General features: G+C 45.9%; 1 protein-coding gene across 1 annotated transcript in view; it reads left to right on the forward strand.

Annotated features, from left to right (window-relative positions):
• The window catches only part of IPO13 (importin 13), a 70,898-nt gene that overhangs the window by 14,950 nt on the left and 41,171 nt on the right, over window positions 1-14,777 (forward strand). Inside the window, exons 5-6 of the mRNA XM_078867678.1 lie at window positions 11,126-11,266; window positions 12,186-12,327. Coding sequence (XP_078723804.1) covers window positions 11,126-11,266; window positions 12,186-12,327 — 283 coding nt within the window. The remainder of the gene's footprint in view (window positions 1-11,125; window positions 11,267-12,185; window positions 12,328-14,777) is intronic.

A 14,777-nucleotide genomic window follows, 5' to 3' on the forward strand; every position in this document is an offset into this window, starting at 1 on the left:
GGAATTCCTTGAATAGTTGGGTAGCCGCGTGAATGCGTTGCTTTTTTGTTGTTTTGTAAGCACCTCCACAATGGGATTTCAGTGCATGCAGGGGTTGCAATGGTTTTTTAATAGGCATGCGGCTCTTTTTCTTGCATCGGCCCTCATCCACTATTTGTATACCCGCAGTTATCAGTAAGATCTATGGATTATTGCACATCATCCCAGCAAGCAACACGAACCTCGAATTAATTGCTGTCCTTGGGAGTAAATATATTTTGTGTTTACGTTGCGCTTCCATCAGTAGCAAATGGATCGGAAGTTGGCATCGATTAAAGTTTACCCCTCGCGTTTTGCATGCAGCAAACGACGACAGATATGGTCCCTGCTGTTGTTGTCTTTGGATTTTCACATTAACCTCGCCGCAGCCTAGGGGCGGGGATGTCACGGCGGCGAGACCATCGCGGGCTGTCGTCGAAGGCGTCACGTGTCGCATGCAAATCCGTTTGTAGGTAGTTTACGCAGAAGTGGCAGTAAATGGTCACGTATCGCCGTGCGAAAAAAAAGAAACCCACATTACCATTAGCCATTGTTGTTTATATAATAGCTCGTTTTTTTGCGTGGAATGTGCCGCAATTATTGCCACTTTCATTGTTGAATGGCCACTTGAAAGTCGCTTGTTTTACTGAGCTAGACTTTGATTGTAAAAGGTAAAAAAATATAAAAACAAATAGAAAAACATTCGTACCAAATCTGCTGCACCCATGGCATTGTTCTATAAATGATTCACAAATCCAATCATTACAGCGTGCAAACAAAGCGTGCAAACAAAGGGTGCCTATTCATTTTATTTGCGCTGTTTTAGCACATCAAATCAGCGATTCTCAACTCGGAGGGCTACGCTTGTCAGCAATATTTAAACCCATTAAAGTGTTTGTTTTAGAGCAAATAAAAGTTAATGTTCTGCTCCGCAGAAACAAGGGCAGCTTCTGTAAAAGGCAATTACCGTGAGTTGTTGTGTGGGTAAATAGCTTTGACTTGCACGGATAATGTCACGGCCGGCCGGTGAGTGGGGCTCACGCCGTCTCGCACACATCCCCATGGGAGTGGGGGTGCAGGGGAGCGGGGCCGGGGGCTCGCGATGTTGACGTTGGCTCGCAAACAACGAGGACCCGTCAAGCGAGCGATGGTGTTCGCGTGCGGCATATCACGCCAGCACTCTGCGGCAGTAAAATGCTGTCACTGCTGCTACGCTTGCCAGCCCGCTTGTTACACCACGGCGCAGAGTCGTGCACCGGAAATGAGATGATGGTGTGCCTTGGTCATTTGAAATTAAGCCCCACCTGCTGAGAATGTAATGAGAGGCAGAGCCAAGGGCACGGGCAGGTGGTGGGAACGGCCGTGCTGCGGCTAATTCAGGAGAGTATGACACATGTGGAGCCTGCATTTCTGTTTCACCAGGGGGCTGCGGCGGCATTGATGATGCAGCTGAATTAACCGTGGAGGGGGCCCGACTAAAATAGCTCGGGGAAAAACCTGCCGATGAAAATATTAAAACAAATATCTGATGACATTTGATTAATTTGCCCTCAATTATTTCTCCCGCATTTAGCGCATTTTATCGCGATCTTCATTCTATTTTAAAAGCCGCTTTTGTATTTGCTAAGTTTCCTGTAATTGTATCTATTTATTAATGATGCACAGTATATGTGCTGCAGTTCATGCAATTTTCTTGGAGATATATATATTTTTTTACATTTACAGTTGTGATATCCGATGCAAATAGTGAATTGTTCGCGATGCTGTGCCGGCAGAATCTGTTGCGAGCAGAGTAATAAAGCCCAGAGCATAATATCGTATCCACTGAGCACATGACTTTCACACGGAGTAATGCCCTTGCTGGCAAGAAAAACCACTGTGTTGACCATTAGGCTTGCAAATGTTGCACGTTCATGTGTTGAAGGGAACCCTTTAAATAATACATCAGGGATTCATCATTACATGCTTATTGCTCCATAATTAAACATTATGTTCCTTCACCCACACCAGTTCCGTTTGATTTAGATTCCACGGGCTTTGGTGCATGCTCGTCGTATTGTGTGATGTGGGTCTGTGGGTCTTTGTGAACCATAGAGGCTTGCGTTTAATAATAGCGGCTGAGAAATAATTTACTGCTCTCTGGCCTTGAATAGCAGTTGCTTTGCAATCGGTGGTGAGTGAACACTCCACCACAGTACATTATTATGCAGCTCCGTTATTAAAAATCATGTATTAAAACATCCAATTGGTTTGAGTCACATTAGGGAATGCTAAAAAATATTTCGGCTGAGCTTTAGTCTTTTGCATATTCCATTCTTACATTATTTCAATATCAGTTGAAATATTTAGCGCTATGAAATGTTACAAGTAATTTTGCAGAAAACATTTGCTTATGCCATGAATATATTAAGTGGGTGAAGACCAATAATCACATTTTTGTTTTTAATGAGTAATGTCAAGGCTAGACTTCGCATAGTATGGAGTGGTAGGTTTAAAAGGACAGTTGTAAACACATTTGTCATTAATAATTCTATACAGGGTAAAAATATATATATATTTCTAAAGCACTGGTGTTCAAATCTTGTTTTTGTTACATAAGTTCTGACAGAACCATCTGCATGCCAAGCCTGGGATTTGGAAACATGGCTGCTTTGTAGCTTTGCATGAGTTAGAAAATTATTTTCAAGGAGACTGTATAAATAAGGTATAATACACAATTTCATTGAGTACAATCCATAGTATACATATAAATGTAATGCGCTGGAGTAAAAGCAGATTGATTCAAGCACTGCGCTGTAAACCCAGCGATTAGAGTTCAATTCCCAACCATGACTCACATCAGTGGCGTACAATATCCAGGACATTTCAAAATAATCCCCAGGGAGAGAGAGACCTTTATCCAGCAGTGGATTGACATGCCGCTTAATGTTAGTTCAATTTTCACTGCGCCAACCATAAATAATTGTGTCCAATTTCGCATGAGTTGCTTTGGTGCCACCCATCTCAACAGTCATCCCCGATTGAGCTAGCAATGGATTTTAAAAGAAGAAGAACGTTGTCAACGTTCAACCGACAGGAGTGCGGCGCCGTGTTTCTCATGCCCGGCACGTCTTGGCGAGGCCGCATATGCTGCGGCTAAGCAGCTGAGTAACGGCGCATCGCGGCGTTACCTTAACAAGGGGCCGGGGTCGTGATCCATGCCGCACAGGGAGAGAGAGAGATGGCTCGAAATTAATAGATTAGGGTTTTTGCACACCGTCTAGTTTGTCGTTTGCCACTTAAAAACAAAAAGCTAATGAAACAGCCTGACAAAGCAAAGAGTTTTCAAAGTATAAACGGAATCCGGCGCCACTTTGCGAAGACTAATGAGCCATTCAAATGGAGGCTTGCGCAGAAAACAAAGTCAGCCTTAAAATAATGCGGCTTAAATCTTGCATGTCTGTCGGCTGCACAACAAAGTGCGCCCTCCTTGAAAGTTTGACGAGCGAACGCTTCTTCAAGGCCATTTCACATATACCAATAACTTCCTCAAATCATCGCTGGTTTTTTTTCCCCTCTCCTCCTGTGAAAGTGATGCCGGTGCAATGAATACGACAAGATGTTGTGACGGCTCGCCAAATACGTGTTGGCCTCCACAAGTCGTCGCCCAGTGAGGAGTCGGATGTTAAAGGGATTGTTTTACTTTGGAAGCGTATTTTTCTGCCGATTTTGGCAGACAGGAGGAGCTGACGTGGGAGAGGGAGGGGGGGGGTACGGTGGGTAGGGGGGGGTGTATGTGAATGGCCATGTCCTCACTTGCCCGTGACATCATATCGCTATGCCGCCGTGATCCAGAACCACGTGCTATAACGAGTGCTCTGCCACGCACCCTTGGCTCGTCCGCTGCAGGCCGCCCGCTATCGCGTTATCACGGCTTCATGGGCATCGTGGGTATTGCTAATGTGGCAGGGAGTGGTGATAGAGCTGCCGATTATGACGTTCTGTCATGTAAAAGTGGGCATAAGCAGAATGGATGTCTTGGAAGAGTTTAACAAAAATTCAGCATTTAAAAAGAAAATTATTTCAGGCATGAAACTGCTTTAGTTTTTACATAAATTATATCGCTTATTGGATTAGTATGTCGTAAAAGGCCAATGAAAACCTAGTTGAAATTATTTATTTGAAACTTATCCGTGGCATTTTTACATCACCAAGGCATGAAATCGAGATGTGAATTTAATGCCAAGTTGGATTTAAGAGGCAAAATGTGTCTTGCATACTGCTTTGTATCGGGTGAATGGTGGCACATTTGTAAGTGCCCTGTGCTGAGCCCTGGCAACTTGTGTAATTGCTGTACATGGCTAACCTCAGTGACGAGCGACAGCTTCACCAACCCATACTGACTGGCATGGTGAAGTATGGTCAACCTCGGCAACTGATATGGCTTGGGTCGGCCTTCAGTGATATATTGACAAACAGCTGTAAATTAATTGTAATGATAACATGTGAATTATTACTAATTCGTTCAATTGTTGTTTTTTTATGTTATTGAAAATATTTATTTTAACAATAATGAACGAAACGATTATGAGATTTTTTTAATCAATTGGATTTTGAATAAATTGGCAGTTTTATGTAGTCCAGGTAATGAAACCGGTATTTGACTTGGGTGTCTGGTGCTAAAGCCAACTCAAACTCTACAGGTGTGTGGCTCATCTCAGTGATAGAGCGACATAAAGCCTTGAAATACTACACTGGCTCTACAGATGTGGCCTGTCATGTGGTGTGGTTGCTGCTCATTGATAAGAGAACACCTTCAAAAGCTGGTTCTTATAGGCAAGCCTACTGATCTCGAGCCCTGGTGAAAGACCCTGTGAATGTTTCACACAGCTGAGTGCGGGCACACCATCTTCGGCCACTGTTTATTTTTCTGGAGTGCTCGCAAACAATATTGATCCAACTCCTCTGCTCGATACCTGACTCACATTTCACCGTAGGTGTAAACCGTTAAATAAAAGTCTTTTACCCGCACAACATATTTGTGGAACTTGCACTTAAAAAATGTATCCTTAACACGATCATTCAGTGAATTTGATGAAGTTTATATCTTGTACTGATTTAGTGTACATCTTTTTGTAGAAAATTTTAGATGGGAAAAAGCTACTTATATATTTGTCATAAATGTTTTAGCGATTCACGATTTGGTGACGTTTCACAAATCTTATCCGAGAATCAATTCTTGGATGAGATTTTTCACATTGCGATGAACGTAGCAGTGACTAGTGCCGTTTGAGCTCATTACTTACAGTATACATAAAAAAATCACTGCTTACCGTTGTAAATGATTTGATACTTGTAACAAATCAATAATCAATGCACCATTACAGCACCTTAATTAAAAAAATGACCACTGAAGTGTTTCATTTTTAAGCGTATCGTTGAAAGAGGAAGATAATGACCAAAGGCGGGCTGCCTGTGGGTAGTGTAGCGGCTGTTGTGTCACTGTGTATAGCGAGTTATATTTCAAACGTGGCAGAGCAATTTCTCTGAACTTCTCTGCTGAGCTCACCTTGTATGTTTGGCCGCAAAGGGCAAGCGTCAACTTGGGAACATATTTGATTTTGCTGTGATTTTTCCTTTAATCTGGTGGCAAGGTGGCTCCCCTCTTGAAGCCTAAGGACTAAGCAAACTGGGTGAATTGGCCTGTCATGTCATATTTAATAATATCCTACCAGCATCCCTCTCGGAAAATGAGATTTCTGAAAGCTAATGCATTCTGGAATGTGCGAAATGGATTTTTGATGCATTGCGTAGTTCCTATATATTTTTTTCTTTTTCCCAAAAGATTCAGCTTTGTAATGTGACCCTTTAAAAGAGTTGCGTGCACTGGGAATTGGTTTTCAAAACATCTAATATTACCCGTGTGAAAAACATTTCTGGCCACAGTTGTAAAGATAGAGCAATTATTGTTTTACGAGTAATTGAAATTGCACTGGGCATGTGCAAAACTTAGAGGTGCTTGTTTTTAAGTGTGATATTCAAAATCCCCGCCAGTGGGTTGTTCGGCCAGTGTGTGAAATATGCTGCCCTTAGCTGTAATCAGGTATGAAGACCATTGTACGTGTCCGAGGAAACATCAACGGGTGAGGGCATTCTCACTGGTTTATTATTTCATCATCATTATCAAGGAATTACGGTGGACTGCATTGGAAGCACAGTAATAATTCTAATAATAAATAAACGATGATGACCAATTATCTCCTACCTCACACAGCCAAAAACATGTATCAGAGCCCAGCATGGTGGCACAGCAACCGAGGAGGTAGGCGAACCGATAACACGCGTAACATTCACAGCGCCACACTGGCACTCGAATAAATTAACTTGGCAAAATACGACGAAGGCTCCTTGCGAGCGGAGTAGCAACAATTGCAGCAACAACGAGTTCAACACATTTTCCAGCAAAAGCCGTGGCGAGATGCTACTCGCTTAAGAGATCGTGACGCATTCGGGAGCGATAAAGTCTTCAGATCTCGGTGTCGAACTTATTGGCAGTGGAGGCTGTTCCACAGCGTGGGCCCAGGCACGGAGAACGCCCATTCAGCGGCTTTCTAATTTGTTGGGTGCTGCTGCGGAAGAAGCTGACGATAGCCAGAATGCAATTGCCTGACTGGGCAATGATGCCGGAGAAGTTCCCTTCGATAGGGGATTTTATGTGCCTTTGGTATGGTCCTGCGATGACAGCGTGACATTTAGTTTCATTTTTCTTCCTAAATGCCTCCCTTTTTCGAAATGAAGGATATTGTCACTTTGACAGCTGTGTAAAGGGATGTGACCGACGAGACAGGAGTGGCAGCGCCCCATCTGAGACCTCATTTGCAAATGAATTGGTGCAGAAGCCCACTTGCAGCGTGCTGGAAACATGTGCATAAAAACATGAGTGTGTAAGCAGCAATAATGATTAGCCATGCGCCTACCAGAATGTGTTGTTTACCGCGCCTTTGTCTCGCGCTTATCTCTCAGAATACGCAAATGAGATGCACGAGTCCGTCACATCATTCGGCGCAGTTGTTAATTACGTGTTAAGTTGTCCAATAAAAAATAGAAATTGTCACATTTTTTGACAACCACCACCACTAATCTCTTTGACCTCCTCACAGTGTGCAATCATGCTGCTCCCCAGCGGACCACAATCTAATTTACATCGTGAACTCCCGGTGAACGATTGATCGGCAGTTTTTTTGTTTGTTACTTTCGTTCACACACACACACACGCGTGCGTCGTGTGTGCCCCGGTGGCTTGGTGTTTCCGGTGCCCGTTGAGTGACTGCTACTTGACAGCGAGCGCTTCACGAATACTGGCGCGCGCGGGGTTCTTTTGAGCCCCGTGTTTTCCCGCTGGCTCACTCGCGTGTGACCTGAAAGCTATTTTGATACTGCGCACATCGTTGTTTTTTTTCTTTCTTTCCCCAGCTGATCCCCTGTGAACTTCGTTGGCACGTTTAATCTTCGATCGGCTCCGGGATGATGAAAAGCGCCTTTCTGTTTGGCCTTGGCGCAGCGCTACGGCTGTCCGCTTCAGATATGTCTGTGGCCAGTGAGGTCGAGTGCGATTTAATGGACCCCCCATGAAGCTGCATGTTGCACTGTTTAGTTTTCCCCCGCGTACTCCTGCGGTGATTCATCGTTTGGTTTTAATTTGCAGGAATTGGAGTTTCTGACATGTGGCTCCCAAACAGCCTTAGTTTGCACGCAAATTAAGTCACGAGAAAAGATTTTCAGAGATTAATTTAATGACAAATTAAATTCTAATAATCAGGCAACGGCATGTCTGTTTCAAAAAAGAATCTTCATCTATCAGCCTATTAGCTTTCTAGACTAATGTGTTCCAGCAGAATTATGTTTTAAGCTGGCACAGTTTTAGCTGTTTTTGATCATCATTGATTGGCCAGGTTTGCCGATCCATTCGCCATTGGATGACCAATTGGCACAATGGTTGCCATATTAAACACCCCTGTACAGTTTCAAAAATAAGTGTCACCAATGGTGTAGTGCCCATCGGGCAGTGATCAGCGGTGCAGTGATAGTGGTTTTGTGTGGTGTGTTTGCATTGAATCTGAGAGATAAAGTCACACTGGGGGATGGCCTGCTCTTTTACGAAATATAGTTTAATTTCGCGTGGTCTATGATGGTTATTTACATCGGCCGAATGTGGCATTTCAGAAAGCCCTCTAAAACGAGCGGCCAGGTCGCTTGTGAAATACCTCAGCCCGAAGAATGACCTTTGTCACTGATCGCGCCATGTTGCACATATAAAATGTCCAAAGGTGTTTGCATGCGCGAGTTATATTTTTGAAGCTCCTAGAATCTCCTGTTTCTGGATATGAGAATCGCACGAGACGTGGTAATTATATCAGGCCGCCTTTGCCGAGGGGGGGAGAGAGAGGTTTTTGGCCGGCTTGTGGGCACACACATCTTTCTTTGGTGAGATTAGATTTGGGGTTGTGCGGAAATAACATCTTGAGGATATAAAAACGGATGTTTTGAGAGGGAGTGCCCTTTGTAGTAATTATTTTGGGATTGAGATTCTGGCAAACAGTTCCAATGTCACCACGGGCGTATTTATAGAGACGCGTGGACGCACAGTACGTTCGTGAAATTCTCCAACCACTGCATTGCAGCCACCACGTCCACACCACTATCCGTACCACCGTCACACCATAACCATTGTCGTTATCATGGTCACCAAAACGAATAACACACAACCACCATAACTACCACTTAGGCAGCATAAGCAACACTGTCATCACCAACACCCTCAACTCACCATTGTCACCACAGCCACCCACACCGCCACTAACACTAACACTAATCCCCAGTATCATTACACTAACACTGTGGTTACTCGGGGCATAATGATGCATCCATTCAGTAAATTATAGATTTTTAAGCGTACATTACATGCATTTATTAATGCACATCAGAGTAAATTATTTTCGACCCGTATGCTGCGTATATTGACTTCACATGATCTCTAGCCACTAGTGGCTGCTATATTCACCGCAAAAAAACCGATGTCATTTTTTAATTTAATTCACCTCCCTGAATTATTACACCCATAGTCGATCTTCCGCAAAGCTTATTGGCAACCATACACCGCACTGCATGAACCGTTGCAGATGCGGATACCTGATGTACAAATGGAAGGGTAAAAAGTTCTCCGCTGTGCGACTGTTGTCACCCAGAACAGACCGTGGAACATAACAGACTCGCTGTCCGATTCACAAATATGAGAAGGGGGCTTCGTCGGCTCCTCCTGACGCAGTTATCTGGCTGGGCCACCTCAATGTAAGATCGTGATGTTTGCTCGATATCAACATCAGCCATACTAGGAAGAAGACCCGTAGTCATTATGCAGTCGCCGAGAGCAAATTGCGCAATCTCAAGTGTGGCGTATCGTGTGGCCGCATAGTCACGTGTGCCATGGGGCTCACTGTCTACAAGCAAGCGAGTGCAAAAACAATACAAAAGTGTTAATTACACACGGTACGAATTGCAGTCACTTCAGCTGTGCACGCGCCGCAGTCAGTCTTCTTCCACAGGGGCTTCGAGTATCGGATTTGTTTTTTTAATTACATTTATTTGACATGAACGAGCGCTACTGCCATCATTAATGTTCCCTGCCGGCAGCACCCTTGTTGCAATGATTACAAAGTTTCCCTTGCAAGAGTGATACTTTATCTCAGTTGGGTTTTCGCATGGATTTAATTGATTGATTAATTACCAGCCGAACAAAAAGTTGCGGTGTTAATGATTTTCAGACGTGGTATTTGCTGAGGTTTAAGTGTGCCAATATAAATTAGTTTGTCGGAAGCAATTTATGGCCCCTCGTGGACCACTTTGCATTAATATTTTGGACTCTTCATGAATCATGACATTTTGTTTATGAGCCGCAGATGGCGTACAACGGCTCTCCCTCGAGATTGGAGGACTCGTGCTTAGTGCGGCGCTACTGTAGGAATCTCATTACATTCCAGCGCGGTTTGGCTCGTCGATTCCTTTTTTACATTTGACAGCCAGCACCGGCAGGTTGTGCATATATGCACAAATGACTAAGATCCCTGTGTAGGCTACGCAGGCTGTTAGGACTGCGATGAGGGGCGGTGTGGCTAGCACCACACCCAGTGACATTTTGCTTTTAAACACCGTGCTCTTTTAAGGCTGATTTGATCTAGGGGATGCCCAAGACATATTAGATATTCGCCACTGATGTTAACCGTGGCTGGGAACGGGGCTTGCGGTGCCAGGTTTTGTAGCGCTGTGCGCTGACCACTTCACTGCCGCTCACCACAAAAAAGACAAAGATCTCCCTGGATCGGTTCAGATAATCGTCAATGGTGTTGGCCGTGAGCGGCAATCAAACTTGGTTTGTAGCGCAGCACACTTACCACTGTGCCACCTCTCGCTCCCCACAATGCACGTATACACATAGAGAGATTCCCCATATAGCCTTAACAGACGACAGGGCCAAGTGCTGTTAGCGACTCCCCATGAAGGCCGGCACGGTACACGAGGGGGTGGATGGCCAGCACTATGCCGGATCATCTTTATCTCCTCAGTGGCGATGTTTACACACCACACCAGGTACTCATTTGAGGCTAAGTCGACTTAGACGAGGCCCAGAACCGATTCAGATAATCATCACTGGTGTTGACCACGAGCGGGAAATTGAACTCGAGTTTGTAGCGCAACGCGCTAACCTCTGCACCACAATGCACGTGTACAACAACCGCCATTCGCCACTAAGTGGCGGTGACGTCACCACGACGCTTGTGCCAAGCCATGTGCACCTTGAGGCCACGTGAAGTGTCGAACGCCCGCTGGCAGGAGGTCACGGGGCAGACCCAGGTGCCACGGGTCGACTGACCGAGATGACCGAGATGACTGGCTGATGCACCACCTGTGCCCCCTACTGTACCAACTTGCTGTGCTTTAGCCACCCGGGCACTCCGCTCGTTGTTGTGAGCATCACTCACACGTGCACACTCCTTACAAAGACTCGCAGGTCCCTCGCGTCAAACGAAAGTCGCCCCTTCGTCGTGTCCGTATCGCCTGCTGGCGCGTGCAGGTACGTGAACACGCTGCTCAAGCTCATCCCCCAGGTGCTGCAGCTGCAGGAGCAGCTGACTCAGGCGGTGCAGAATGGCGACACGGAGACCACGCACGGGATCTGCCGCGTGGTCGTGGCCCTCGGCGAGAACCACGCGAGGTGGGGAGCGGGTGGGGGGGGGGGGGCCCTGGCCGCCGTCGATCTCGCGAGCCTCGCTGGCGAGATGTTGACTACCTCGTGGGTTCGATCCTGACCCAAACGCCTGTATATTTGGGGTTTTAATGTTCTCTCCATGGTCGCCTGTATTCTTCTCCAGATCTTCTGGTTTTTCTCTCCACATTTACAAACATGCATTTAGAATATTTGGGTGTGATAAATTTCCACGTGATAAGCCTCTTCCTTGAGTCAGATTGCTTCTGAAGAGTGGGTCTTACCTGGTAAAATAAATAGTTCAATAGTTACATCGAAGTGAGAAATGTCTTCTGTTATTCCGGATAGTTTACCACTTACCACCCCATGATCTTGTTATTGTTGCACACCGACCGTTCTTACAATTAAGATGTTTTTGTGTTTTATAACTGTGCAGTACTTTTTTTTGCATCGCTTATTAGAACGATTTCATCAATATAATTACTTCCGCCAGTAAGATATTTCATTGTTTCATTCATGTGGAACTTTAATCAAATCATGTGCACACTGTTGAATATTTAGGTGGGTAATGGGTCCTTCCTGTTCTGCTGCCACTGTGTGGCGAGCAGTGGCACAGTGGTTAGTGTATTGCGCCATGAAACCCGGCAGCTCGAGTTCGGTTCCTGGCCGTGGCTAACATCAGTGGCGAGTGACATCAACCAACTCCTGGGCCTCCTCTATGTTGACTTGGCCTAAAGTATCTGCTCCGATTTGTAAAAATCAGCACTTGTGGGAACAAATGCAGCCTGAGCATGGTGCTGCCCATTCCACCTCTTTAATATGCCTACCGGGCTATGGAGCTCACTAACAGCACTTGCCCCAGCAGTCTATGTCAGCTAGACGTGGGATCTTTGTCTTTGGTGCCCCTGTGATGCGTTGCTGTGCACAGAGCTCTGCTGGAGCAAACGGATCACTGGCAGAGCTTCCTGGCCCTGGTCAACATGGTGATGTACTGCACGGGCATCCCGGGCCACTACCCTGTGGACGAGACCACCAGCTGCCTCACCCTGACGTTTTGGTACACGCTGCAGGTACGTACACACCTGGTACACACCGCAGGTACGTACACACCTGGTGCGCGCTGCAGGTGCGTACACACCTGGTACACGCTGCAGGTGCGTACACGCCTGGCACATGCTGCAGGTACGTACACACTTCGCGTGGTTACACAAGTGACAGGTGGCCACCATGCCCAAAGGTTGTCATGGGGATGTGGGGCTACTTTGGTGGGCAGCAGAGAACAGCGCAGCAAAAGCCAATCTTGTACTGTACCTCTTTGCTCCCCACCTCCGCCAACATGCCTTGACTCGCGTGGTGAAAAAGAATATGTATTATATTCAACCCCCACGATGCATGGCCCTCATCCAGCGGTGGATTGACAAAGGCCTGTACATGTACAGGAATCGGGCCGATGTTGTTCCTTCTTTATTTGAACGCTGTGCGGAGCGGTAGTGTAACGGATAGCGCACTGTGCTACGGACCGAGCGACCCGATTTCATGACCAACACCAGTGATGATGATGATTTGAACCGGCCCTGGGCCTCCCTTGGGTCGACTCAGCCTTAAATGAGAACTTGGTGCGATGTGTAAACTATGGAGAAAAGGCAGTCGGGTGCGTTGCAGGGCACCCACCCCCCGCGTGTTGCGTGCCGGGCTTCGTAGGTGCTGCTGGCGAACGGCACTTGTCTCCGACAGTCGGTTGAGGCTACACGGGTGATCTTTGTCTCTCCTACATTGAGCTAATTGGAGGCCCACCCCAGCGCTCACCGCCCTCCCCCTTCCGCCTGGCCACGAAGCCACACTGCCCGTGCGCACAGTCTCACGGGCAACAGCAGCGTGGGGGAGGGGGGCAACTGACAAGCTTGGCATTTGTAGCGCATTTGATCAGCCGTGCAACATCAGCCGCAATTCCTCTTCTGACGCCCCGCGGGCAAACCGCGGAGGGTCGAAAACAATAAACGGGAAGGGGAGTAAAAAACAACATTTTCTCTTTGTTGCGTTCATTTCTATATCAAAGGCAGCCCTATAGTTCAGTGTACCAGTGAATCTAAATTAGTCACATAATTGCAAATTTCATCACCATTCATGTGTGGAAATTGCTCTCTTTTTACTGGGGATTGTGTTGCGATTGACTGCTAAAGCATGGGATGTGAGCTTTTAAAGTCGATAACGTGTGTGTTTTTTGTAATCAAAATCAGTGTCACTATCAACTGTGGTCTGCCACCATTGGAACCTCATTTACCTGCAGTCATAATACAAACAAAAGAACATAACTCTGATAATGTGCACTGTCCTTAAAGTTGATTGATCCACACCCGAGACAGCTTTCCTTAGAGCCTAGTCTCATATGGGTTGGACCAGATGACGCCAAAAGGCGCACAACTCAAAGACAATGCACCATCAGAGTATGAGAGCTCGGGTTAAGCATCTACACTATGGGAACCTCATTTGCCAGTAAAAAATATGATAATTGGTTCTTTACCCTTCCATCTGGCAACAAAACTGACACCTTTTTTACAAGGAGTCATGTTTGCATAGACCACAATACCTGCAGTCATAATGCAAACAAAAAACATAACTCTGATAATGTGCACTGTCCTTGAAGTTGATTGGTCCACACCCGAGACAGCTTTCCTTAGAGCCTATTCTCACATGGTTGGACCAGATGACGCCAAAAGGCGCACTTAGATGGTTACCCTGGGGTTTCCAGCTTCAAACTGTTTTTTTTATTTTACCAGATAAGGTCCACTGAGCTATGTAGCTCTTTTTCAGAAAAGACCTGGCCACAAATGATAGCTCAACGAAGTGGCTTATCATGTAAAATTTATAGCAGCCAAATACTCTAAACGCATGTTTCTTAATGAGGAGGGAATAACCCAGAGGGCCTGGAGAAAAATCCACACAACCACGGGGAGAACATGCAAACTCCAAATATACAAACATACAACAGGCGTCGGGATCGAACCCACGACCTCCTGCATACCAGGCAAGGCAGTTAACATCTCGCCACGGCGTTGTTAATGTGTGCGTTGCTTCGCGAGGTAAACGCATGTACACTTTCATTTTGAAATTGGGAGACTCAATGGAAGGTGACTCTAATTTAGGACCGAGTCAAAAGGAATTAAGGCCCAGTCTGGTGTCGGCATTTATTAGTTAGACATGTGGCTCCCCTCGAGATATGTTGCTGCATTTCCAAATGTAAAGTGCATGATATTGTTCATTCTCATTGAATCAGTGGGCTTTGCATAAAAAGCTTATTTTAATCACATTGGCCAAGCCGTGCAACGTTACCAGTTACTTAAGTGAGATAAATTAGACAAAGCTACGCGCCGAGTGGCAGTGTGAACACACGAAGCCCTACCTTTACGCTCCATGCTGTGATATTTGCGTGTGTGTAGTTAACCAGAAGCTCCGCCATCGCTGGCCAAAGGTCGTGATGCAGCAGTTGAATTCTCGGGAGGCCTACCTTCAAAAAAAGTGC

This window comes from Lampetra fluviatilis, chromosome 24 (assembly GCF_964198595.1).
Source record: "Lampetra fluviatilis chromosome 24, kcLamFluv1.1, whole genome shotgun sequence".
Classification (NCBI taxonomy): Eukaryota; Metazoa; Chordata; class Hyperoartia; order Petromyzontiformes; family Petromyzontidae; genus Lampetra; species Lampetra fluviatilis.